The sequence below is a fragment of the Sander vitreus genome, chromosome 12, assembly GCF_031162955.1.
Source record: "Sander vitreus isolate 19-12246 chromosome 12, sanVit1, whole genome shotgun sequence".
Classification (NCBI taxonomy): Eukaryota; Metazoa; Chordata; class Actinopteri; order Perciformes; family Percidae; genus Sander; species Sander vitreus.
In genome coordinates, this window is record NC_135866.1 from 21,263,033 (window position 1) to 21,290,298 (window position 27,266).

Genomic DNA, 27,266 nt, shown 5'->3' on the forward strand with positions numbered 1-27,266 from the left:
GCTACAGCTATAACAGGCGCTACAACAGGCGCTCCTGGCGCAGACAACTGCGTCTCTGACGCACTGACATCTGATTGGAGCAGCGGAGCAACAGCGACAGCAAACTGTCGGAGGAATAGATGCAGAGATGAGTGACACTGGTAGGGAAAGGAAAGAGCTGTAGAGTAGACTAAAACATAAATTTTCAGTGAAATCGGTGACGCGTTTTGCTCTTTAGAATAAAGCACGTGCAGCCTTTTCTGCTCCCACCACCGCCCGCATATGCAGCCTGCCGTGCAGCCCCACCCCTGCCTCTCTTCTGCCCGACTCCCTCAGGATATTTTTAGCGCTGATGATGTGCCCTGTCAAATCACGTAACGGAAACAACCTCAGAGCTAAAGAAGCAGAGCCTCTGTGGAGAGCCCGCTCTGATTCGTTTTTATTGTGATCTGCAGGGGAAGGCCGCGAAGGAGATGACATCTGAAATAAATATGGCGTTTTGCGTGTTGGTGGTGCTTACCGGCTGTTTGCAGACAAGAGGTAGGTGGCATCCTTGGTGTGTGTGTGTGTGTGTGTGTGTGTGTGTGTGTGTGTGTGTGTGTGTGTGTGTGTGTGTGTGTGTGTGTGTGTGTGTGTGTGTGTGTGTGTGTGTGTGTGTGTGTGTGTGTGTGTGTGTCTTTGTGTTCTATGTGGACGGATTTCACATCCTGCTGACGCGAGTTGGAGCCGTTATCGATTCCTCACATGATGCTCTCGACAGCCTACTGATCTTATAGAAAGTTCATGCAGAGCTGCAGGCTGTTGGTTGCATTTTATCATTATGTCCAGTTATTTTATTAACTTCTTATAGTCCGCTTAGCACCTCAGCAGATCATTTTGATTTCCTTTGTTCAAGAAGGTGGGCGTTTCTTGGTAACTCTTTTTTTTTTACTATGATTTGTGTCCACCAGGCTCCTATTTATTTATTTATTTATTTGAAGTTTTAATACAGGCCAACTTAATTTAGACTTCTCATTGTATCTCATGTTTTAACTAACAGAATGTGATGCAGGACAGCACCAAAATATATAACAGTCAAACACATGAGTAAGAATTAAAATTGCTAACACTGCTAAGGAAGACTGAAATGTGTTAGCCGATTAATTGATTAGTCAAAGACAGAAAATTAATCATCAACTATTTTGATAATAGATTAATCGGATGAGTCATTTGCAAGCAAAAAAAAATAAAAAATCCAAAATCTCTGGTTCCAGCTTCTACAATATGAGAGTTTGTTGATCTTTTATGATAGCATATATGCAATAATAGGTAATTAATCATTTTGAGTACTTTTTTCAGGAAACGTGCCAAACTTCCCTAGTTCCAACTCCTCACATGTGAATCATTTCAGTTATTTTAGTCTTTTATTATAGTATCTTTTGGTTTTGGACTGTTGGTCTGACTAAAAGACAAAAATCTTTTATTTCATAGGTCAGAGCAGTGCTTTGCTTCCTGTCCTCACCCTGGCTGCCCTCCCGAATCATGCTGGAAGCTCAGCATCTCCTGACTTGACAGAGGATCCTGGCAATGAGGTCTCACAGCAGACACATAATCCCGCAGGCGGGGATGAAACTTCAACTCAAACCACCACCATTACCAAGACAGAAGGGACGGTCCTTTCAGACACTGCGACAAATGCAGTCTATAAAACACACTTGTTGACTGCAAGCTCTGCAGTGGCTACATCTGAACACACAAATGTACCTGTCGTCATGAATTCACTTTCAGGTAACCAGAAAACCTGCATGCACTGTGTTTGTGCTTCTTTCTATAGGCTTTTAACTTAGAGACATAGAAATTATAGTCATCATTTTGTCCATAATTCTATAATTGTGCATCTATAATTTTCCAGTCCAGTCTGTCTACTTTGTCCAGATTCTTAAAATAAATCATCCCACACATTAAAAGCGGCCTGTTTGCAAACACAGAATCAGCTCCACTGCCAGCAGCGTTCCAGGAACATATTCCTCCTGACCCCCACATGACTGCATTGAGATTGAGAATGTGTGTCGCAACCTCATGTTAGAGCTTCCCTTTTATAGATCAGATAAATATAACCCTCTCCGCTGATGCCATGTTGCCTCTTTGAACAGCCCATAAACAACAAACATGACATATTGCCATCCAGATCACGCCCTTGCCCCCTTTTTAGCTGCTGTCGTCACTTCCCTGTAGAGTAATGTGTAAGTTATCACTTGGCAAAAGCTGCTGTTGGGAGTTTCTCACTTCAAAAGCTAAACATTACATCAATCACAATCACGACGTTCCACTTCCGGGATTGCTTCTTTGTGTTGTAATTTTAAACACTGGTCGATTTATGAGGACTATGGTTAACTGCTCCTCAGATCTCTGCAGGGTAAATCCAGACAGCTAGCTAGACTATCCGTCCAATCTGAGTTTTCTGTTGCACGACTAAAACAACCTTTGATCGTACACGTTCCACCAAAACAAGTTCCCTCCTGAGGCTATTTTGCAGTGGCACCGTGGCTCTGTCCGGCGCTTAGCACCGCCCAAGACGATTTTGATTGGTTTAAAGAAATGACAATAAACCAGAGCACGTTTTTCTCCCATCCCGGAATGCTGTGTGGACTAGCCAGACCCTCCTCCGCAGCGCTGTGGAGGAAGGTCTGGCAATGCGAGATTATTACATCACTAATTACTTTCATGGCTCTATGACTTGATGCAGAATATGCACAAGGATAATACTATTATGGTCTCTGACTCTCAGCTTATAAACAATTCTTTACCATTATCTTTGGCCCACAGGAGCACTAATGACTGTCTGCCCCTTCACTCTATCCTACATGTAAACAGTAGTCTGACTGTAATTATACAGCGTACAAAGTTCCTTGAACACACCCCTTTCCCAGCCCCCTCCCGTTGTCAGCATGAGTTGTCAAACGAGATGTAAACAGCCACATGTCAGGTGGAGTAAGAATATACTCATGTTGAAAGAGGGAAAATCCAGTACGCTTGGTGTGTTTATCTTATATTCAGCAGTTTCACAGAGAAAATAAAAACATTATCAAAATAATAAAGCAGTGACTGAAAAATATAAAATAGAAACTCCTGTAAATTATAATGCAACAGAACAGTTCTGTAACAAATACTGGATTTGTAAAAACCTTTAACTGTATTCACTATGACTGCAACTAACCTTTTTTTGTTATTATCGATTAAGCCACTCATTTTCTCAGTTATATGGTTAATCAATTGGTCTGTTCAATGTAAAGTTCCCCAAACCCATACTTGCGTTTTCAAATGTCTTGTTTTGTCAGTTTACTGACATAAAAGAGTAAAAACTTTATCTCGTTTTGGATTTTCTGATGTTAAATCAATCAACACCACAATCATTTAATGTATGTCTTAGTTCCCCTGTAATAAAGGAGCCATTCATAAATTACCACGCTTAGCGGTGGCAGGAAATACGACCCACAGGAGCGTTTTCCGTCCTTATAGCTAAACGTTACGGAAGCAGGTTATAAACACGTCGGTGTGAATGTTGTGAAACTCCCACCATAATTACTACAGCCACTAGAGGACGGTGCCTAATAATAAACGTAAATATGGGTCGTACTGTTGCTTGTATAAACTAGTCTCGCTTTGCCGGACCTACCTCCACACTGCTGCGGAGGAGGGTCTGGGAGCCGTCTCAATTTACCCTGCAGAGATCTGAGGAGCAGTTAACCATAGCCCTGATAAATCGACCGGAGTTTAAAATTCCAACACAAAGAAAGCGGAGGAGATCCGACTGAAAAGAGCGACATCCGGCAGAATTTCCGGCGCTACCGGAGCAATCCCGGAAGTGGAACGTCGTGGATATAGACTAGCATAAACGGATTTAGGAAGGACAGACAGACTTAAAGCTGAGAGTTTGGCACATTGTCGCCCTCACCACATTTTCGTGGATACCTGTTGTTTATCTGAATCAGCCATTTTAAAACTAGAAAGATGCAGTAGTGGGCAAAGTGTGGCATTCACCACCACCATTAGAATGCTGTCATTTTATGCATGAAAATACAGTGTGTAAAACAGGTAACATTGTGCTTAACAGGGTTTCTTGGCATTGTCATGTAGGATAGGGGGGACATGACAACAAAAACATTACATATAGCAGCTTTAATGTCAGTGAGAGGGATCCATTATCATGAGCAGGTTGGTGTAGAGTTACCTCTGGCTGCCGGTGTATAGTTTGTTTCCTTTGAAGAATTATCTGTACTGTTTTGAATTGATACAGCATTGCCTTCACATCCCCACTTTCAGCTGCCACAGATAGCCTTTCTTCTGCGCCGACTGTACAGAGCACCACACCTCTGCAGCACATTGCAACCACAGATGGCAGAGCCATTCTGACCACCGATCCCTTCACAACCTTTTCATCTCAGTCAACCCACACAGTGCAGGATACAAGCTCCACAGCCCACACCTCCATCATCCAGCCACAGTCTGAATCACTAACCACAGCCACCGCACAGCCGACAACCACAGGACGCCCTTTGACCTCAGCTCCACGCCGGGGTCCTGCTGGGCCAACGCACCGGGAGGTCCCGTCTGAGCTTAATATTGGAGATGAAGGTCTGGTGATGAGTATATTGTATTGTACTTTATTGTTTCATTCTAAAAATGTGTTCAGTGTTTTATTATGATTATCCATTTTTGTGTCATTTAGAACTCAAGGGCCCCCGCTACCGCTCAAGCTCCCCTTTAGACCCCCTGCTGGCTGGTCTGCTGTCAGTGTTCATCGTCACCACTGCTATCGTCTTCGTCATCCTCTTCCTCAAGTTCCGCCAGCGAACAAATCACCCAGAGTTCCATCGGCTGCAGGATCTACCCATGGTAAGATACATATGTCAATTACAATGCAGTAAGGTTGTGACTAAAGGGGCACTCCAGTGATTTTTTTTATTCAGTTTACTTGTCCTTAGGAGCACTACTCAGCCGGTGAAAACAGTTGTATAATCTCTGCTGTGGCTCTAATGGCAAGCTCCCACTATGGGACTATAGACCTGATTTTCAACTCGCCAATAGTTTTTAGAGCTCCCCGACAAAAGCCCCAGATCAGAAGCAAATCGGCGTTGGCTCGGCGCTCGGGTGTCGGCACTCAAGGGCGATGTGTACAGTTTAAAAAACGCAAGACGAGAGGCTTGCCAGTCCCTCGCAGACACATTTCAGATATCATATAACAAAACGTTGCACACCATTTTGAGATTAAACGTTCCCCAGGCAAGGAGGGTCGAAGGAACTACACTATCCAGGTGTTGTATGGGAAATGTAGGATGTAATGGTTTTGGAGGTTTGGACCTATACTATAAATTAAAAGTCAGGATATCGCAGCCTCTGCGGCACCATTTTCTTTCTGTCTCTCTAACTCATTATACAGAACCCCTTGTAATCCTGTATCAGCATTTTCATATTTGCAAACTCTTTCTTAACAACTAGTCTAAATCTGGTTTTAATCATCTTCTCCAGGATGATTTGATGGAGGACACGCCACTCTCCAGATACACCTACTAATGGAAGCATCCTGTTACCCCCTTCCACTACTTAGAGAACAGAAGCAAAGCAGACACCAAAGGAAGACCAGTGTGGATCTGAAGAAAAGCCTTTGCCTGGATGCAGCTGCATCTCTGCAGATGAGTTTGGGGTCAGTGATAACAAATATGTATCTGCAGTTCCATGAGACGGATCCATAAAGTCTCTTAATTAGGAGGTTTCAGAACTACTTTTTTCCACATTCCCGGAGATTTTCAGTCTAGTGGAAACTCTTTGAGTAAATAGTGCCTCTGCACCATGGATGTATTATATTGAGCTGCACAAAAACACAACGATTCTTAGTTTCAGGTGATTATACACTAACGAAAACATAATGAATATTATATTACATTTCCCCCCTAAATTCGACACACTTCTCCTTTAAGTCGAGGAAAATAACCCCCTGATGATGTCATCAGGGTTTATCTCAGTTTAGGCTTTAGAGTTCAGATTTTTAACAGAAAGCATATGTTACAAACTGGGGGCGTAAAGTTTGAAACAAACATTTACCACGGCCACGTTGAGCCCGGACAAAACGTAGCAACATGTTTTTTTTAAACTGAAACAGGGGTGAGTTGAACACCCTGTTGTGTGTGCAAGCGCTCTGCCTTTTTATTACGAGTTCTGCACCATGGACGTATTATATTGAGCTGCACCTCTGACTGACTCCCTATGTATGCACAGCACTTTAATGTGGCATGAATGGCCGCATTGCCCCCTAGGGGACATCTGAGGTAATGTGGATCAAGGTTGCATGAAGTCCTCCGATGTAATTAATTAACAACCTCAGGTTATCCAGTGAGAAATAAGAGAGTGAGAGAGAAATGGGAGAGTCGCCAACATGCCTAAAATTGATTAAGGAATATAAATTATGATCCCGGTGACCAAATATAAGTGAAGTGCACTTTCAAACTAAATTGCCAGGTTGCACGTGTTGTCTTAAAACTGAGGTCATGCAGAAAATCCACACAAAAATCTGAAGTGACTTTACAATTCAAAAGCCATATCTTACACACTAAATAGCATTCAAATTTACCAAGTTACCCCAAATTATATGCGGAAAACATTTATTGTTGCAGCCTTTTTAATGTGCAGTTACACGTGTTATTGAAGTTTTATCATTATGGTCTGATGCTGGTATATAAAACTAGAATAAGGTTATGCTGTTTTCAATGACAAATGTTTACTCCACCAAAGCACACAGAGAAGAGACCTCGCTACACTAAACACTTTAATATGAGCAAATTGTAACGGTAAAACACACTATTATTGTTAAATGTGTTGTAAAATACATATTTATAAAGATTGTATTTGTTTCTGCACAAGGTTGTTCAAATGCTTTAAGTGGAGACTGAGAAGAGGCATAAGTTTCCAAAGTTGAGATTGTTGTTACTTGTATTAGCTGGAGTATCCTGCAAATGTACTGGAACTTAGCTGTTGTATCACAGTTTGTACCTAGTGTGTTCTGAGTTACTTTGCTGTTAAGTGCCACCAGTGATGTAAGTAAGGTTTATTGATATAGCACCTTTCAGATACAAAATCACAACGTGCTTAACATTAAAAACAACTACACTATAAATGTATGTAAATGTATGATAGTATGCCATTGAAATGTAGACTGTAAGAATGTACTGATATTAGGATTTCCTGTTTGATAATAAAACAGAAACCACAATATACTGTTGCATACTGTACAAGATATTACAGCTATAGGATGTGGGTGAGTTCTAAAGCATTATGCTGTGTCATTGTTACCAGTGTGGCATTTTATTTGGCAGTTGGATTTGAGCCCAACGCCTCTGCAGAGATATAAATCCACCCACCAAAACAATTAATGTGGACTTTGATCAATTACTCTGCTTAGAAAAATAAAGCCCCTCCCTTAAACACACACCAATGTTAACAAAACCTCACATTTATTTAATACCCATTCACCTCCCAACAAATAAAGCACAATATAGTTTATAACCAATGTATATTTAATATTGTCAGTATAAACCCTGTTTTTCTAAAGATCTAAAAAGAAAGATCTAAAAAATATCTCTATAAAAAAATAATTATAATCATTTTACTGGACAACAGCAATATTTTTGACTAGCCATGTTAAGTTATTCATTAATGTCCAAAATTGGATTTTTCTCAGCTAAGCAAATACAAAGTCCATCCAACATGTAAGTTCAATTTCCCTCTGAAATGTCCCTATTTTATAACACCGTCTTCATTTTTCTATTGCAAAAATATGAAAGATATTTCATGTCAAGTGGCCAGCTAGTTTCAAATTTCCAAATCAGGGTGCAGTTGAAAATGCTATCATATAAGACAAACATGCATGCATGCATGTTGTGGGAGTGCCGACCAATGAATACATCCCATCCATTATCATAAATGAGGAATTTCTCTTTCTGGAGAACGGTTATATTGGTCAGAGGTTACACATGTTGCAATGTATAGGGGTTATGAAGAGTGGCTTTTATTATAAGGTGAATGACTGAGTGAGTCCATCCTGAAGACTTCGTCCTTACTAGCAACAATTTCCACCACAGAAGGAGTTCCGTGGTCCCTTCCAACCAAGCAGGGTGCAGCCGCAGCAGGCAGTGGACAGCATCAACCCGAGAAAAGCCACGTTCCCAAACGCTCCCCACCTTCGTTTTTTAGGATCTAATTGAGATTTGTAGCATTAATAATAATAATAATAATAATAATATCACCTTTCCACCCTGCCTTGTTACAAAAGCAGAAAATAAAAAAAATAATACATGGACTGCCCAACATTTTCTTACCTCCTGTGGAGTACCCATGTGCATACACCTCTCTGCTTACAATCCATACAGCTCCAAGTCCACTGGCAAGACGCTGTGGTAACCAGACACACACACACACACACACACACACACAAGCAAATGTAAAACACTAATTTATTATGACAGGATTCTATAAGAAGAGTAGACATTCTTCCACAATCCCTACATATCCTGTCAGTTAAAAAATGATGTGTTTTAATTGCTAAAGATTGTATATGCATACATATGTGTTGGCGCTACAGCAGTATAATAAACTTACAGGAGCATGTGCACCACCAACTGCCAGGCAAAAAAGAAAGGCGGGGTAGAACTCCAGGCTGGTGAGACGTGATAACAGCATGTTAACTTTCACCTCTTTTCCCATTGTTACCATGAATCATGAAAGTGTACCAATATCAGTATAGTGGGTGCAAAAGTTGCATTGCTCATATTTCTGCTCATACGCACGTGTTTTGGTGTGCACGCTGGATGCAGTTGAAAATGTTTCCAGTTTCTGGGTCGTCACTGTACATCTGGGGATACTGCAAGGCAAGACAAGTTTATTTGTATAAGCAATTAAAAGTGCTTTACACGAGCCACAAAAAGACACTGCCCAAGCATGAAGCTAAACTTGTTGTGGTGCTGTTTGAATGGGTGGGTGCAGCTCTCAAACAATATGAATGGAAAGCGTGGACTATATCCTGCTATTTTGCTCACCTGTACATTGTACTTCTGTCGGGCTTTGCCAACTTTAATGGCCAGATGTCCAATCATCACCATACTGGCAACGCCAGTCAACACCACATATCCATATTCTTTGGAAAGCACAACCATCCTGGCAAACTTGAAAGAGGAAACATAAACCGGATTAGAGTCCTAATTCCAAATAAAAAGTGCATATATATTGTGTTATTCTTTCAGCTTTTGAAAAATGTTGATAGTAATACCTCTTACATTTTTATTTTAGCCTAACTTTTCTCATTTTTGCTCTAGTTAAGAAAATAGAGGAGCTATATTTCAGGCACAAAATGTTTCCTTGCCATCTTTATCAAACAAATGCTTTATAAATCTGTCAAAACAGGAGAAAAGGCTGTAAAACCAAGCGGAGAGCAAGGACGCCTTACAATGGAAAGGTCAAATGAGGATACCACACCAGCGACGCCATTAATGTTAGACCAACAAGTTTAAGGAAGCACTCACAAAATATATGCGTTTACCTTAAGGATGTAGTGTACAAGGTTGACAGCTGTAACGCTCAGATGAAAACACAGTGACTGACTAACCGACCCCAATGAAGTTTCCAGCTCAAATGTATCCGTGTGCGTAGAGGCTTACGTAACACACACACACACACACACACACACACACACACACACACACACACACACACAGTGAGGGCGTGGTGGCCGCCTGTACTACTGTACTACAGAATGTCTGTCTTTTGGGAAATTAATACTCGATACTTTTTATAGCTAATATGTGCTAAATGTTATTATTTAATAATAATAATAACAATAATATTGGAACATCCGGTTTCACTTGTCTAAAATGTAGTTACTCAGCCTGAGTGATACAATGCTCCACAGAAACATTTCCTCCAAAAATCAGTTCCACTTCGCTGACATGCGCCCTAGACCATGGATGTATTAAGAGAACTCTAGACCATAGACGCAGGTAAAGCTACGATGCTAGTATACGTACGCGCCAGAGCCTCTATCACTCTGGTACGCGCGTTACCTTGGTAACCAGCAACAATAGGTGATTTCTTTAATTGTCTACGGTGATTTCCCTACGAGAATTGTCCCAGGGGCGTTGTTCGCCCGAGTGTCGCTTACCGTCTGAAAAGACCTTAGCTATGATATAGCTAGCTAGCGTTAATCACAACATATCACGGACTGTGAGCTAACATTGTTGCTTTTATATAAAAGATCAAGTCAAGATGGAAATATGCAAGTTATTCGTTTGTCACATTCCAATTTAAATACATTTGTATCAATTCATGTTCACAATAAAATAGGCCCTTCTGGGCTCACTGTTTACCGGGCGGTTGCTATGGAGGTAACGTTAACGTCAGCCTTCACTAGCAGCTGAGCTAGCACAGAGTACAGTATTTATTTTGCTTAAAGCTAAAGAAAGGCACACAATAACACAAACAAACCCACCGATCGAGACAGCAGTAAAAGAGCAATTCCCGTTTTCTGCGAAGTAAAACCGCTGTTGTTGTGTGTACAGATGAACGGCTTACCTCCGTGGCACCAGTTATCAATTTGTTAGGCTAACGTTTTTTTCTCAGATGAGGAGGGACAAAATTCGAATCATAGCGGTTGTATATCATGGCTATGAACCAATCAGATTGCTTGATTTTAGCTTTATATGATATACTATATTTCAGCAAGAAATATTTACTTTTTAAATCCACTAGAGCTTTAGTTGCTAGTTACTTTAAATAAAAAAGATTTTACACACACAACATTATCAAAAGAACAAGATTATAAAATTGTTTAAATTAGCTCCACCTTCTGCAGCTATGCTAGCCTGACATCGTCATACCGTTCTCTTAATACACCCATGCGTCATACTCAGATTCTAGGAAGTAACTTCCCGACCTCGAATGTTGTGGGCGGGAATAAATTCGGCTGGCATCCAGGCTACAGATATGCAACTCGTAGCACAATAGAAAGCATCCTCTGTCAGTGTGCCACAGTGTGGTATAGCAGCTGCACAGCAGAGAACAAAAAGGACATGGCCCGGGTGGTGAAAACGGCACAGAGGTTTGTAGGAGCAGTGCTCCCAGACCTAGATGCTGTGTATGCTGGCCGCCTACAGAAGAAAGCTAGTAGCATCAGCATGGACACAACACACCCAGGAACACATCCCACACCCATTACCATCTGGAAAGAGATAGCCTACAGGACCATCAAAACCCGGACTAACAGACTGAGGAACAGCTTCTTCCCCAGAGCTGTAGCCTCCATCACCCTCCCTCTCCATGCACAAGCACACAAATACAACCTGTAGCTGCTAAGGACTACTGTCATGAAAGCACAATATCACTTTAACAAAACAAAAAACCTACAAAAAAAACTCTGCAAATGCTCATATTAGTACTATGTGCAATGCCTTTTTTGTGTATTTAAAAAAAATAATCTTTTTATTTGTTTTTTTAACTTGTTTTTATTATTTATTTACTGCTGCTGCACTGATTGCCACCAACGAAATTTCGTAGTGTTCATACAATGACAATAAAGTATCTTGAATCTTGAATCTTGAATGTATCATTGCTTGAATATATTCACAGAATAGATTATTCAATATGGTTAATTATTATCAGATATTGCAGATATAAAGTGATGGGTCTAATAGTCCAATTACCAGGAAAACAGAATATGCTCTGTATGTGACTGATTGAGATATTCAACAAGGCATCCATTTATCTGACAGTGTCAACTTTTGCTGCCTTTTTATGGCAGATATTTTTACTTGGCATAACCTGAAAAGCACAGGTGCAAGTAATAAAATGAATGATGGCTCCTTCCTTTTGTAGTGCAGTACGCCGTGCCAGTGAGCGAGTTCATAATACCAGGGCTCTAATTCCTTTTAATGGAAGGCAGCTGGAAAATCTGCCCTCCATTAAGGTGACCAGGGATCTGACAGGTCAGAGTTTCCTGTATCACATATCAGGTCAAGTTGAGGTATGCAAACCACTGTTAGTGGTGTGTCTTATTCAGCAGACCCAGGCTGTGACTCAGGTGGTAGAGCAGTCGTCTACCAATCAGGAGGTCAGTGGTTGCAGGGCAGTCCCTGGCCCTGCAGTCCCATGTCCCATGGGGGGGGGCATTTCATAGTGGGGGGTCTGGGTGTCCTCCCCCAGGGAAGTTTTGAGCATCATCGACTTCATTTCCTGCATTCTGACACACTTTCATGCACCAATTTGCGGTGGAAATACCTTTATTTAGCCTATGTGAAGAAGAAAAACACAGATGACAATTTAAAATATTTCAAAATTACAATGCAAAGTATATTGTTACATGTCATTGGGCATTTTTAAGTGGGTATATGGAAATCCTGGAGCTTTCTTAGTGGGTATTCTGCATATACATGCGTATCACGTAGACTACACCACTGCCTGTATGTAAAAGCGCTGTAAGGAGTCGTTAAGACTAGAAAAGTGCTATATAAATGCAGCCCATTTGCATATTATATTATATTTTGCCATGTCACTTAAACAGCAATTTGGTGCTCTAGTGATGGTGTCTTTTTTTGTCTTTGTCTGACCTATAACATGCCAACACTTGTTGGAAGTACAGTAGATCAACCCACATGTTAGTGGTGATAACAAAAACAGGTTTCATGAACACAGATTAACCATAGAGAGAAGTATGGAGGACAAGTCGGTGCAACTAGTAAAACATGACTGACAACTCTAAGGGATTACTTAAGACAAACAGTATGTTCAGTTTTTCCTTTACATTTTGCTAATGTAGCATGACAGTGGAAAAAAATGTTTAAGGTGAATCAAACGACTAGGCCATGCTTAGGCAAAGAGAGGAAGTTATGAGAGTGCAGATGAAGATATGCCAGAGTTTATGGTTTACTGAAGAGAAAACATGTAGCCTGTATATTGAAGAGATTTGGTTTGTGTGATGGCAGCATATGTTTAGGCAACAAGTGGATGTGCCACACAAAACTGGTTGTACTGACTGCCTGTTAGAATCATCTTCTACCAAGTCTGACATTATCATATGGTTCCAACTCCTCAATGAAGCTATATGATTTTTAGTAAAATATTTAAGTCTAATAATTCATGTTGTTATGACAGCACCATTTCATCGAGTGGAAATATTCTAGATGTCTTGTGCACCATTGTTATACACATTTGCCAAAAATTCATATTTGGTATCTTTGGCAACTTTGGGATCTCCTCCAGAATTTTAAATAAAAGCTTTTTGGGTTTGGACAATGTTTCTCTGAACAGCATGAGTTATGAATGAACCACTGCTTGTTTAGAGGATAAAGAACACATTGGTGCTTTATGTGCCATCCAAAATAATAAAGTCGATACATTTGGATAGTCCTAAGTATGGGTCTTGGGTAATTACCAGTCAAGCTGCAAACCACACTTTAAAAAAAGAAAGTGTGTAAGACGATTGCTGCATGGCAGCTGCTCACTGTGTAAAACATTACCAAGTATTCATCACTAGATGTCCTCATTAAGTCACTGAATATCCTTGACAGAAACAGTTGTGCAGATTAGTTCAGTCCACAGGATGGAAAGTGTGAAAAGGCATTAGGTTATCATGCCTATAGGCCTCCTGCTCTATTTTTGACACCAGGGAATTCATACAGGGAAAATGTTCAACTTAATTTTGTGGATGTGTGCGAGAGAGAATAAGAGTGATTGTACAGCAGGTTGTTGACTGTTGACTTGGGGTAGATTCTTTCACGGACTGTCTGCGGCACATCTGTCCTCCTCCTCCTCCTCCTCCTCCATCATGCTGAGTCTGATTCAGCACTTCAACACCTACACATAAAACCAAGAATAGACTCAGCCAGGGCTCATACTGAGATTGGAGAGAGGAGAAAAACAACTGCTGCCTGAGACCACCCTGTCCCACCTCATCTTGTCCCATCATCTGCTGGTTGGTTGGCTGCCTATGGCTGATATGTCAGAAATTACAGTGTTTGTCTGTTCTGTGTGAAAAAAAATATAAAGACAATAAAAAATTGATCTTAAAAAAAAATAAATTACTGTAAAAGCGGCCTTTTACATATAGGTCCGAGTGGTTTAGAGGATGATACTGATCCCCTCTCTCAACACATTTTTATCACTGCCTCACTTTCTTGTTCACAAAGCCTAAAAACCCCATGTGATCTGACCACAATATGGTTCCCGCAGGTAGAAGTTGCCTGCTTTTTGTTCAACCTCCACACACACACACACACACACACACACACACACACACACACACACACACACACACACACACACACACACACACCTGAGGCCAGCTAAAAAAAAAATCCAACACATATATGATATGCCCACAAACAGATGTTTACATACACATACACGTTTTTTTAAAATCTTATATGGATATACAACACACACCTGAGGTGTGTGTAGATGGTGATCACTGTACCTGCAGCTGAGGCATTGTGGGTCACCTTTATGACAGTGGGTTCCAAACATGCATGGATTACAATTTTCTGGACTCCATTTTTTTTACTTCCATTAGCTCTGCTGCCCAGAGCTTCCCCTCTCGCTCTAGCTCACTCCAAAGCGTGAGATCACTAGACAACGCACCCCCCCCCCCCCAACCGCGCGCAGTTCAGTGCGCCCCCCTCATTTCGTTGGATTCGGTTTCGGAGAGCGATGACAAACATGTAGTGGAACAACTGACCGTGATCATTTCAAGCAGCGCAGCAGAGAGGACGTTGTGAGCGTTTACAATGTGTGAATAGCTGTTTTCTGATGGAAGAAACCCGATACATCAATCAACTTTGAAACAACATGAAGGCATCTGGTTGTCAAGTTCCAGACAGTGAATGCGCACTGGATCCAGATCCAACGACAGGATGAACTGAGACATTACGCGCAAGAGGTTGCCACGGGCACGCGTTCGCTTTGACCTCTGTGGGAATCATTTCCGAGACAAACAACTTGGTGCGGAGGATGTATCAATGAAGAATGTGACCGCGTCTGACTCTCTCCAGACGGGGTGGATGAAGCCCTCGGCGGTGTCATGCGTCTTGCCCCGCAGCCAAGCGCGCAACCCTTGCGGCTCATAGTCCTGCTCCTCCTCACCGCGGGGGTGATCACATCCCCGGTGCTGTCTTCGGGCTGCCCGGACAGGTGTGTGTGTGATGACCAGCTGGTGGTTCAATGCGCTGGGCAGCACCTGACCACCTTCCCGGTCAACTTGCCGCTGGCCACGCGGCAGCTCATCATCTCCAACAACCGCATAGTGGAGCTGCCACCGCTCGCGCTCAACTACCTCTCCGATCTTGTGTACCTGGACTGCAGCAACAATTCCCTTACAGAGATATCCGAGTCCACGTTTGGGAATCTGCGGAAGCTGGCCTACCTGGACCTCTCCTTCAACACCTTGATCCGGATCGAGGACAGGACGTTCGGCCCCTTGGCGAGCCTGGTGATGCTGAGGATGACCGACAACCCGGGGCTCTCGGAGATTCACCAGGACGCCTTTGCGGAAAACGCAAACCTCCAGGTGCTGGATGTAAGTCGGAACAACCTAACGGTGGTCAACATCACCTCCCTGATCGCACTGACCGCCCTGCGCTCGGTGGGGCTCAGCGGGAACCCGTGGAGCTGCGAGTGCGACAACGAGGACCTGTGTCTGTGGGTCCACCTGGAGGGCTTCAAGTTCCAAGGTTTTATCAAAATTCTATTTTATATTGTCATATAAGGTGGATTACCTTTTACTGTTGCTTTTTCCTAAGTGGATAGGCCCCAGAGAGCCAATCATTTGGACTGCTGCTCCAGTTATTAATGATTATATAGCGCTAATGCCCGTGTAAAGTGGCCTTTTGCTGGTGGCTGCCCTCAGTAATCGGCCTGCATCCCCTAAAAAAACTTCTTTTATCTAGCATCTTCCATACAAGAAATGCAGCGTTAAATATTATTGGGAACGTCTTAGAAATAGTTATGAAAGAGAAAGCAGATATAGCAGATAACATTGGTACCACTTTCTGATAATGCACCCTTTATAAAGGGGTTATAATTTACTAATGTTTTAAACCTTAAATTTCATAAAATGAAACAAATATGAGCAAAACCGGAATAATAAAGGTCTTAAAACTAGATTTTGACAAGGCCTTAAAATTACAAAATAAAGCACGACCCACCTTAACATGTCACTTGATATTGTGCTTTAGTGCTCCCTCTGTTTCAATTCAATTAGCAGTAAAACACAGGGCAGGCAGTGGTTGGTACAGCCATGCTGTTTTTTAACAACCCAACAACCTTAAAACTGTTGCTACTACTGTTTTATAAGTGATATATTATAAAACATTCTAGAATGTATTAGCCATTTATAAAGCCTATATAAACCCTTAAAGGGTGCTTATTAAAAGGTGGTACCAATTAAACATATAAATGAGGAAAAAGGATGAGTTAAAAAAATAACTTGCTGTAAAAAAAATAAATAAATAAGAATAGTAAAAGTGATTTTATTACAAAATGGCAGTAAAAGTCTCCATCAGACGCCTTCAAGGAAGTTATGACTTGCATGCTAACAATCTTTTCAAACACACGCAGAGCCCTCACTGCTGGATTTCCCTCACATCATGTTACTTAAATGTATGTCTGCACCTTTGAGCACATGCAACAGATGAAACCATGCCATCATCACCCACAATACTATTACACTGTGGCAGATACAATGTGTGTCATACAAAATATGTTGTTGCATATGTACCGTACATACACATAGAAACCACCATGCAGTTTGGAGAAGTCTGCCATGTTCACCCCTTTCTCAGCTTTCAGTGGAATGAGACGCAGGTGACAGCGGTCAAGCGTGATAGCATTCAGACTATCAAATAGCAAAGAGGGTGTAAGAAGATCGGAGGCAGGGAGTCATTCGATTTCTCTTCTGACAACTGTGTTCATTAATTCAGCTCTCTGTTTTTGAGGTTGGGGAGGAAAACAAGACAGTCTTTTATCTTGAAATGACTAATCAATCCCTATTTTATCCAGCCATCCATACTGTGCTCTAGATGTGATTAATGGATCATAGTTGCACCATCAAAATCGATCCCCACCTTTGTTTTATTACTGTCAAGCTGATAGATGTGTCTGATATTCAACAATCTTTCTTACTTGAGTTATTATGCTAATGCTTTGGTGTGGATGTGTCACTATGCAAAAGGCCAGCTGCTATTTATAATGTGTCTTACTGAGCAAGAAGCCAGTCATAATTCTGACACCATAGCTATAATACATTCACCACGCTTACTGAAAAGGCATCCCCTGCTTCTCTCTCCCACACACAACACACACACATACTATAGTTCACCATGGTCCCTGTGCTGCTTAGGCCAAGTCCAAAACAAGTCCTGCAAGAGCTGTCCTATTTTCCTGCTGCTCATTCCATTTCGTCTTGCTTAATTTGGAGAGGAGCCTCTTCCAGTGACAGCTGCCAGCAAGAGAGAAGGCAAACGCATTCTCTACCTCTTTTATGTATACACACGGTCTGTTCATCTCTTTCGAGCAGACAGCACAGGCAATACCTTATCCTCTCCTAAGCTTAGTCTCCTAAAGCATGTGGAAAGTCACACACACTGATAAACAATTACTGCTTCACACATTTAGACACACCAACGGAGCTGAAGCACACTTGTAATGCTTTAGTGGGGAAAGAGAAGGATAACATTTTGGAGACAACTGTGTTTCAGCTGCGAGCTCTGTCTCCTAAGCCTTGTTAAGTCTCGTCTGGGTCTCACCTGGTCCATGCAACACTGCTCGCTTGTCTCCTCGGTTTAGGGAAACACATCAATAGCAAGCGAGTGAGCGAGAGAGAAAGCTACAGGAAGGAACCAACAGATTCTCCTCTGTCTCGCCTTCCTGGCTAGATTATCACGCTTTCAGCTGTTATATAAGGAGAGTGTCTAGAAATAGAGCAGAGTGTGGATGGGGGAAGGAGGGAGGGAAAGCCCTCTTCTTTGATGCTAGTCACTTTGGGTGGAAAGTGGGAAAGGGGGGTGAAGCCAGAAGGGGTTCCTTCCTAGCTGACAGCCACACACACACACACACACACACACACACACACACACACACACACACACACACACACACACACACACACACACACACACACACACACAAACACACATACACATTAACAGACTCTGCAAGAAGATGGGAAAGTTAAGCCTTCATATATGTTTTAGACGGAGTGTGCATGCATGGTTTGTGTGTTTGTTATAATCTAACAGCATATTGTGTGAACAGTGCACAGCAGCAGCCTTTGAGAGGATCAGAGTATGCTTTGAATTCTCTGTGGTAGATAGAGCTTAGAGAGGCTGACTGTCCTTGCTTCTTCAGCTTTCAGATCTGTGAGCTACAGAAGAGCTTGTCTGAGGATAAGAATGGAGATTTATGCTTCTAATTAATAAAATACATTTCTGTCATCCCATGAAGTTAACATATCAAGTGATTTGATTGAAAGCCACGGCATGAACCCTCTCCCCCTGTCTAATCACACCTCCCACCAGCCTGAGTCAGTAAAAACACCTTAACACCACGTGTTGCTACTGAGAGTGCATAAAAACTATTTAGCAAGCTGGCAGAGAATTTGGAAATAGTTATTTGATAGTCAGCTAAAAGACGATCCACATTTGAATGATTAGCCAAATGTAATAAACAAACAGTTGATATAATTATCTATAATGAATGGCTAAACAAGTTAAAATAGTGGGTTAAAAGTGTTTGATAAATGGTTTGGTTGACACAGTTATCTAAAAGTAATAGATAGGCCTAAACAGTTAAAATGATTAGCTAAGACAGGATAAACAAGTGAAACAGCTGAAATTTAAAAGAGTTAAGTTAGCTTAAAGTGATAGATAAATAGTGCCACTTTGTGGTTGTCATAAGAATGCAAACTAGACCAAACCTAAACATTGACAATTCTGTTTTTTTACAACAATTTATACACTTTTTCGTGTTACTTAAAGTGGCCATATTATGCTCATTTTCAGGTTCATAATTGTAATTTGAGGTTGTACCAGAATAGGTTTATATGGTTTCATTTTCAAAAAACACCATATTTTTGTTGTACTGCACATTGCTGCAGCTCCTCTTTTCACCCTGTGTCAGGTCTCTGTTTTAGCTACAGAGTGAGACCTCGTAACTTCTGAAACATCTTTGTTGTCATTCGCACATGCGCAGTAGCTAGGTAAGGATCACATGAGCTAGCTATCCGTTTCTGCAACTTCAGCCTGTACAAGGCAGGATTAGCTGGGAGACTTCTTCTAAATGAGGGTGCACTTCCAACTTTGTGTGGAATACCTGCAGAACAGGGACATGTAAGTAGTTCTATACAATTTATTTTGTAGATTAGGTTAGCCCCCTAGGCCCCTCGTCTCGGCTAGTTACGTAGAAAACCCTGCAGATTTTGAACAGCTCACCCGGAGACAGGTCAGGTCTGAAGGCAGGACACATTCAGAAACCGTATCTCACTCAAAACAGCATGGATGGTTTTTTTTCAAAGTTTGTATGTGTGTGGAAGCACCAGAGACACAAAATAACACCCCAAATCCCAGAAAAAAAGTGATTTTTTCATAATATGGGCACTTTAACATCCACATTGAAATATGATTGAAATGGACACATTTGGAACATGACGGGAAGTCATTCGGGAGCTCCGATCTAAAGGATGATAATGTGTGTGCCTCTGCAGTCATTGTATGAAACAAGAAATCAGTGAAACATAATATAATGCTATACCAAATAACATCAGACTCTCAGAAGGTAAGAAAAACAACAACACCATTTCTATAACACCATTACAATATTAATGAATTATTTGTGTAAGGTTTTACAATAATTATACAATTATTCCATCATGGTTCACCTTTTCCAAAAATATCGCAAAGCAGATTTTGCAAATGTTCCTGTAGGCTATTCATTAGGTCTACATTTGTGCACAAACCACATTTATTTCATAGAAAAATATGCCACCAAAATAAGGATTCATATTTCAATGCTGTTACATGCAGTAACAGAAAACTGTTCCCTGTGCAGAAACTTCTGGGAGAAAAATCTCTCCCAGTGGGACTTCCCCCTTGCACAAAAGCTTTGAAAAACAGAAGCCAATTAGAAACAGTGGTCGTATGGAGATGTTGTGCTGTGTTTCTGCTCACGGTAATAAAAGACTTAGCCAGGCTTCAGGATTATTTTCAGAAAAAAAGTCCTCTCGGCTGCTGCAGAGCAACATCCATCATGTGGCGTATTTGACTGATGGGCTTTTGTAAAATGGTATCCATCTACTCTCTTTTTTTTATAACGATTTGTGGATTTCAGCTAGGTCTTAGTCCTAGTCATACATGGTGCCTGATGATGGGAAACCTTATCTAATCCTGTGGGGGAGAAAAGAGGTTTGAATAATTCATCCATGATTTTTTTTTCATTCAATGCCGCACCAACTTAAGACTCTAGTAAACGTGAAGCTGCTAAACCCTTGTGGTTCTCTGATAAAGAAGGCAAGGTTGTAATGCTAGTGCGGCTGTGTGTGCCTGATAATTTCATGGGCATCTTCAGCTCAGTTTGCTGCCATTTACAAATGTTATGCAAAACCATATAACGTAATATATGAATTATTTAACAGGCTGCTCTGTTAAATTACCATATGTGTCTTTGCTAAGTCACTTGTGCATTTTGTTATGGCTCTAACATCAAAGGATCCTTTAAATGATGATAAAGATTTGTGATAATTATATTTCAAAGTTGTCTCTATGTATGCTGTATTTAAGTAAAGTTACTTGATCAGCAGTTAAACGAACTTTAAAGGCACCGAAAATATATTTTCTCAATCAGCTGCTTACTCTGAGTGAAGGGGTCCTACGTAAAGTTTAGTCCTACATTATAGTTTTAGTTATTTCACATGAAAGATTTCTGTGTTTGTGTTTTGGTTCTTGGTTTTCTCACTGGTTTGAGGGGGGCGGGGCTCTGTTGGAACAAGGTGATGTCAGCACCAATCAGGTTATGTTACCATCAGTGTCGATCAAAGACCTGATGAAGCAGATTAGCTTTTGAGTATTAACTTAATAAATAATAACAATTAAGGGTGTTTTTTTCCTCTACTTTAATTTTGATTGTTGCTTATTTAGTAATGACTATGTAATGTTATTGAAAAAAAAATTACAATTTTAAACTAACTTTCCAGGGGCTTTACAATTGATTCTGTATGCATGTGGTTATCCCGCTATACTAAACAATAGCAATATTTTATAGACAAAGATTTTCTTGGATAATTATGTGTATTAAGAGTGTCACTGGCCTTAAAATGCTAACTCTGCTTATGCAATCCAGAACAAGCTGACTCAATAGTCTGAATGATGTTGAGTGACATTGTTTGTTAATTGTTGTTTGTTAACACCACCAGCCTGGAATTTTTATGTAAAGAAAAGAGAAAAAAATCTTTGCCTCCAGTGCACTTCAGTGTAATATTTTTACATTATATTTCCAAACCAAACATGTTGATATAATCTTTTGAGCTATGACTAATCCTGAATCATTCCTTCCTGATGTGTGTCTGTGTGACAGATGAGGGTCAGACGGTGTGTGGCTCACCTGCTGACATGCAGGGCCGTCGTCTGGGAGAGGTGGGTATCCAGCTACGGACGTTATGTCACCAGACTCTGGGCTCCTGGGACTACCTTTTCTTTGTCGTCATCGGCTTTGTCATCTTTGCTGCTGGTACCGTGTCGGCCTGGCTGATGGGCGTCATTATGGTGCTCTACGAGCGTTACATCAAGAAGAAAGATGAACAGCTCGATGTAGACGACGAGGAAGAATCCAGTGAGACGGGTCGTACCTCGCGGGCCAGGAGTGACCATGGCAACGGGAATTTGAAAACATCACACACTGTTTAAAATACTGTTTCATCCCACTCTGCCCATCACGGATTCCCATAGTGCCTCCTGTCAACTTCCAGGACTGCCTGTGAAGTCTAATTACACTCCAGTCAAACTGAGTCTGTTTAACAGCCCTAGCTCTAAAAGAGAAAAGAGAGGATTCAACAGCACAATGTCATTCTTCTCATTTGTAGTGGGCTTTCAGGTGATGTAACACACACTCTCGCTGCCATTGTGGAGGTCCCCAGCCCTTGGGTATTAACTCACCATGTATGCAAATGTATGACTGTGCTATATGGTTTATCAATTTGTATTATTTGACTGGGATGAGGTCATACGGGATGACAAAGGAGCCTAAATCAGCCAAGCTGGTTATCTTGGAAGCAGCTAGCTGGTCTGACCGTAGCAGATTGTTTTACGTGATTATTAGCTCATTTTTGCTTCTGTACTAGTATCAATGGTCACATTTACCAACTTGAAAAATAGTTTTACAGTTTGGGAACTGTGATTATTCATTTTGTTGCCAAGAGTTAGATGAGAAGATTAAAACCACTCTCATATTTGTCTGTTAAGTATGAAGCTATACAGCCATATTTGCTTAGATAATAAAAACTGGCCCATAACAATAGGAAACAGCTGTTTTGGCTCTGTCCAAAGTTAACAAAATCCAACTTCCAGCACCAAGTTAATTAATTAACATGTTCTATTTTGTTTGTTTCCTTGGCCAGGAGTCCCAACTTACCAAGGACACCTGACAACTGCTCCCAGCCAAGAAATAATCAGGCACATAACCCACCATAAAACGGTGAATTGTAATTTTGGCACTTCAGTGCATGTATGTATTAAACAAACACGATATATGTTTATTAGTGAGCTTCAGAGGTGCTGGTAGGCACATTTTGTTACCTTTGGACAGTGCTAGTCTTTGTGCTAAGCTAAGCTAACTGTTCGCAGGCTGTAGGTTCATATTTAAATGACAGATATGAAAGTGGTATCTATTTTCTCATCAAATTCTTTGCAAGACAGCGGATAAGAGTAATTCCCAACATGTCCAACTACTCTTTTAACACCATTTGGGTCCAGCTATGACCAACAAAGGAGCAGAAATACTCATCAAAACCCAGTTCAGACCATCATAATTGGGCTATTGAGAAACAAGCACGTCATATTATACAATCAGTTTGTACATATAATGTTACAAATTGGATAGATACATCTGGTACTAAATAATATGACTGCCTATTTCTAGACCCTACTTGAATAGCTTTGGTAGCACAAAAAAAAATACCAGTGGACCTCCATAATGGTAACAAGCATAGTAGGAGAATTGTGACTCAGCTTCACAGCCTCTATGTGGAATTTAAAGTGGGGTGGTCATTCTAGTTATGAAAGGAAAGGATAAAATGCATTTACTCAATGCATTTATGTCAGCGTAGATGAATAAATGTGTGCACACGCATGTACACACTAGTGTGTACCATGTGGCTGCAGGTTTGATTGAGCTTTTGCAGATGTGGACTCCAATTCTCCACTGGGCTCGTCTGTGCTGCGTTCCGGTTTTGTTCCGTCCTCCGTCACGCGCCATACCCATAGACTGTTAATATGATAATTCTTTTTTTCAGTCTATGGCCATACCAAACCAGGAGGTCTCAGAAGCGCTTGCTGCCAGACTCGCAGATTTTATTGTCTCTAAAAGTATTTTACAGAACAATCACATCTACGCAACGCAGACGCGCCTGGTGGAAAATAGGGGTGAGGGTTTCCTTCTTTGCTCCAGTGGAGTGTGGTTTTGTACTGATAGTTCTAATCTATAAACCCAGAAACAATCTGCAGTCAAGGCAGATTGTTGTTGAAGATCGGTTAGTGAAGTTGAGAGCCAGCATGTGCCAACTGCTGAGGTCTGTTTGGCAGTGGGCCCTGCTGGATAGCAAGTAAACAGGAGAATGTGATAACTGATTTCTACTTCATCCTCTCTTTGTTGGGTAACTAGTTTAATTGCAGTGTCCTATATGTTTCTGCATGCACTGTTGATGCACCAAAAAGCCTTATGAGGTGTGTACAAGCTAATTCAATTAATTAAAGGACACAGGATTTAAACACAGAATATCCTAAGTGTAATCATTTAAGACTTATTCTAAAAAAAAAAAAAACATGCTCCTATTTTTTTCTTACACTTTTTATTTACACTTTCATTGAGTGAAATTACAAGGACTTTACTCCAAACCTGGTGTTTAAAAAACTGTAAAGTTTTAGAGCAATAAGACAGCTAATGCTGTCAGGAAAAACAGGGACCAGAATCATTTAAGCCCATAATGCTAAATATAGTACCAACACCTGGTTTGTTTGAGGCTTTGCCTCCAGTTTGCAATGTCCCAGATCACAAATTTAGCCCAGAATGACCGCTTATCATGTGGCTGTACCACTTCATTTCCCCTGACATTGACTGTTATCAACATAAGGAGCAGGAAGTAAAACCCTTGTTGGACTAGGGGAAAACATTGTGCTGTCCTCTGTGTGTGTGTGTGTGTGTGTGTGTGTGTGTGTGTGTGTGTGTGTGTGTGTGTGTGTGTGTGTGTACTGTATTTGTACAGTCAGTTGTGTCTCTGAATTGTTATTATCTTTGATTTAGGAACATTTTTTTTCAGAGGGATCTGAGGGGAAGGACTTCCTCTTGGACCAGCTGTTTTCCCCTCATTTTATGTTGTGCAGATTTTACTTCATACAAGTTTTTATTATGAAAGTGTTAATAATATTGATATCTTGCAGCTGTGCCAGCAACGTAAAATAAACCTTTTATTGCAAAAGGCATTTTGATGTCACAGTGAGAAAAGCACAGGTGTAGCCAATAAAATGAATGATGTCTGAATTTCATTTACCTGCTACAATTTCTGGGTCCGGGTATTTGGCGTGCTGCCTCAATATCTTATCAAATTTAACGGAGCCATTTCTAATATTATTATTAACATCTGTGCTTTTTCTACAATGACAAGTCAAAATGTCTTTGTTAAAAACACCTATTATTTTGGCATTATGTGTCTTTAACTTATGATAAAATAAGATAAGATAAGATACGCCTTTATTGTCTCCTTTAGAAAAACTTTGTCTTGGGCAGTCAAGAGAACAAGAATGGCGGCACATAAACACACAATCAATAAAATAAAAATGGGGTGAAGATAGAGCAGTTCAACTGCACTCTGACTCCACACAATCTGTTGTCTTTCTGTAATGATCTGCAATACCACTGAGAAACCTTTCTTCACACATTTACTGGCGTGTGCATATTGTTGATATGGATGGTTGTGTCAGTGTCGAATGCAAAGTTATTTCCTGCTTTGACCATTATAGACCCATTTTCAAACCATTCGTCTTATTGTATGAAAAGCAAAGATGTATAATGTAAATGATGGCTGCATTCCATTTAGGTGCTCAACTTTTAGGGCCCTGGTCTCATGCATCATTAAAGGTATTACACCTGTGCTGTCCCTGCAATGAAGGGTCAAACGTTTTGTTTGTAAGGTTTTTCCTGTTGCAGTTGGTGAAAATGTGGGGTACTTTTTCCACTGTTATAAGACAGTCAGGAATGAATCGTGTGTGTATGTCTGTGTGTTTGCTTGCACTCCCTCATCATATAAGGGAGTGATCTTGACTCATGGCAGTATGCATAACTATGCATGTACCAACCTAAACATTTACTGGCATGGCATACGTAACTGGATGCCAAAAGTGTCAATCCAAGATAGTAATCCATGTACTGTACTGTACCTGTAAATTTCCTACTTAAGCAGTATGATGAGATGCTGAATATTTGGTTCCTGGTTGCTCTCATGGCTTTGGGTGTAATATTTGCATGGGTTCCTTCAGTATATAGAAAATGCATCGCATGTGTATTGACGTCTGTGTAGTAAACTCTTATCTATATCTACATACAACACATACAAATATGGGTTAGTTTCAACTGTGAGGGTGTATTACATTCTGCTAAGCACGCTGATTAGGCCATGTAATGCCAGAGGCGAGGGTGCCTGGAAATAGGATAGCTGGTTGCCCTAATACATGTCAGCACAGTGACACAGATGGAATGACAAGTAACAAACATGTACATACTGTAGTTGCTGTTCTTGTGTAACACCTGGCTCTGAAAACTCTCATCATTGACAGTTTTTGCTCCATATGGGCATTTGGAGGTACTGTAAAGCAGCTGAATATGCTGTGTTTCAATAATATAATGTACTAAATGGATGACCTGAATTTCAATATTTTACACCTCCACACTGCAAACCCAGACCATATTTAGGCACATGTATGCATGTGCTCAGACAGACAGAGACAAAAGCATCAGTTCTTATCCATAATCGACTCCAACACAAATCACCTCTGAGTACAATGTACTGTGTAAAAGCTTCGAAAGAGTGCTCTGCTCTCACTAACGGTACATTACTGACACCAACCAGAACAGCACCTTCCCAGATCATCAAAACTACAAAATTTAAAACTTCAAAGAGCTATTTCTTTTGGGAAATTCTTTCTTGCTGAGACTAGGATGAGAGGTTTGACCACTTTCATGTCTGTACACTGAAACTACAGCCAATAACCTGTAGCTTGAAGCCTGGAAGCAAGATGAAACAGTTAACCAACTGCAATTCTTTTGCATATGAAAAAACATTGCATTGTGGGGTTGTAAGCACAAACTAGTATACATGTTTGTTCTATTGTTTTTGCATTGTTATGAAGCTACAGCCAACAGCTGATTAGCTTAGCTTAGCATAAAGACTGGAAACAGGGGGAAGCAACTAGCCTAGTTCTACCCAAAAAACAACCAACCACACCCAGCTCACTATTTAACACATTGTTATCTTGTTTGTTTAATCCATTCAAAAATATGAAGTGTAAAAATGACAAATTGTGAGGACAAATATATATTTCTTGGCAACCTCATAGTGACACCAGAACTGTCTTGTCTGTGTCCGAAATCACTCACTATTTACTATAGCCTATACTGTAGTAATACAAATAAAATGGGGGAGGGTAAATATAGGCCCTATAGTATATTTACCCTCCCCCATTTTATTTGAGTGTCTCAAATCTGAATGTATAATTTATGTAATTTATAATTTATTTAATACAATTACAAAATGGAGACACGGCATGTACACTAGTTTGTGCTAAGAATCCCACAATGCAATGCTCTGCATTATATTAATGCAAAAAGAATTACAGGTGGGCGACTGAGCTGTTTCTTCCTGCTTTTAGCCTTATGCTAAGCTAAGCTAAGCTAACAGGCTACTGGCTGTAGTGTCAGCGTACAGACATATAGAGGGGTAACAATCTTCTCATCATCTA

General features: G+C 40.8%; 3 protein-coding genes across 3 annotated transcripts; 2 read left to right on the forward strand and 1 right to left on the reverse strand.

Annotated features, from left to right (window-relative positions):
- The first annotated feature begins 113 nt into the window (after positions 1–113).
- Positions 114–7,775, forward strand: LOC144526851 (uncharacterized). Its single transcript, XM_078264544.1, has 5 exons — positions 114–519; positions 1,450–1,746; positions 4,282–4,593; positions 4,688–4,854; positions 5,488–7,775. Exons 1-5 carry the CDS (start codon positions 453–455, stop codon positions 5,530–5,532), a joined length of 888 nt encoding a protein of 295 aa, XP_078120670.1. The 5' UTR covers positions 114–452; the 3' UTR covers positions 5,533–7,775.
- Positions 7,509–9,668, reverse strand: mgst3a (microsomal glutathione S-transferase 3a). The gene is made up of 6 exons (XM_078264546.1): positions 9,548–9,668; positions 9,048–9,173; positions 8,799–8,872; positions 8,611–8,668; positions 8,331–8,403; positions 7,509–8,208 (listed from the first exon to the last, which is right to left on the reverse strand). The coding sequence occupies exons 2-6, from the start codon at positions 9,162–9,164 to the stop codon at positions 8,072–8,074; spliced, it is 459 nt and encodes a 152-aa protein (XP_078120672.1). The 5' UTR covers positions 9,165–9,173; positions 9,548–9,668; the 3' UTR covers positions 7,509–8,071.
- Positions 9,669–14,649: 4,981 nt separating this feature from the next.
- On the forward strand, positions 14,650–26,929 carry LOC144526923 (leucine-rich repeat-containing protein 52-like). The gene is made up of 2 exons (XM_078264669.1): positions 14,650–15,722; positions 21,616–26,929. Exons 1-2 carry the CDS (start codon positions 15,074–15,076, stop codon positions 21,942–21,944), a joined length of 978 nt encoding a protein of 325 aa, XP_078120795.1. The 5' UTR covers positions 14,650–15,073; the 3' UTR covers positions 21,945–26,929.
- The last annotated feature ends 337 nt before the right edge of the window (positions 26,930–27,266 follow it).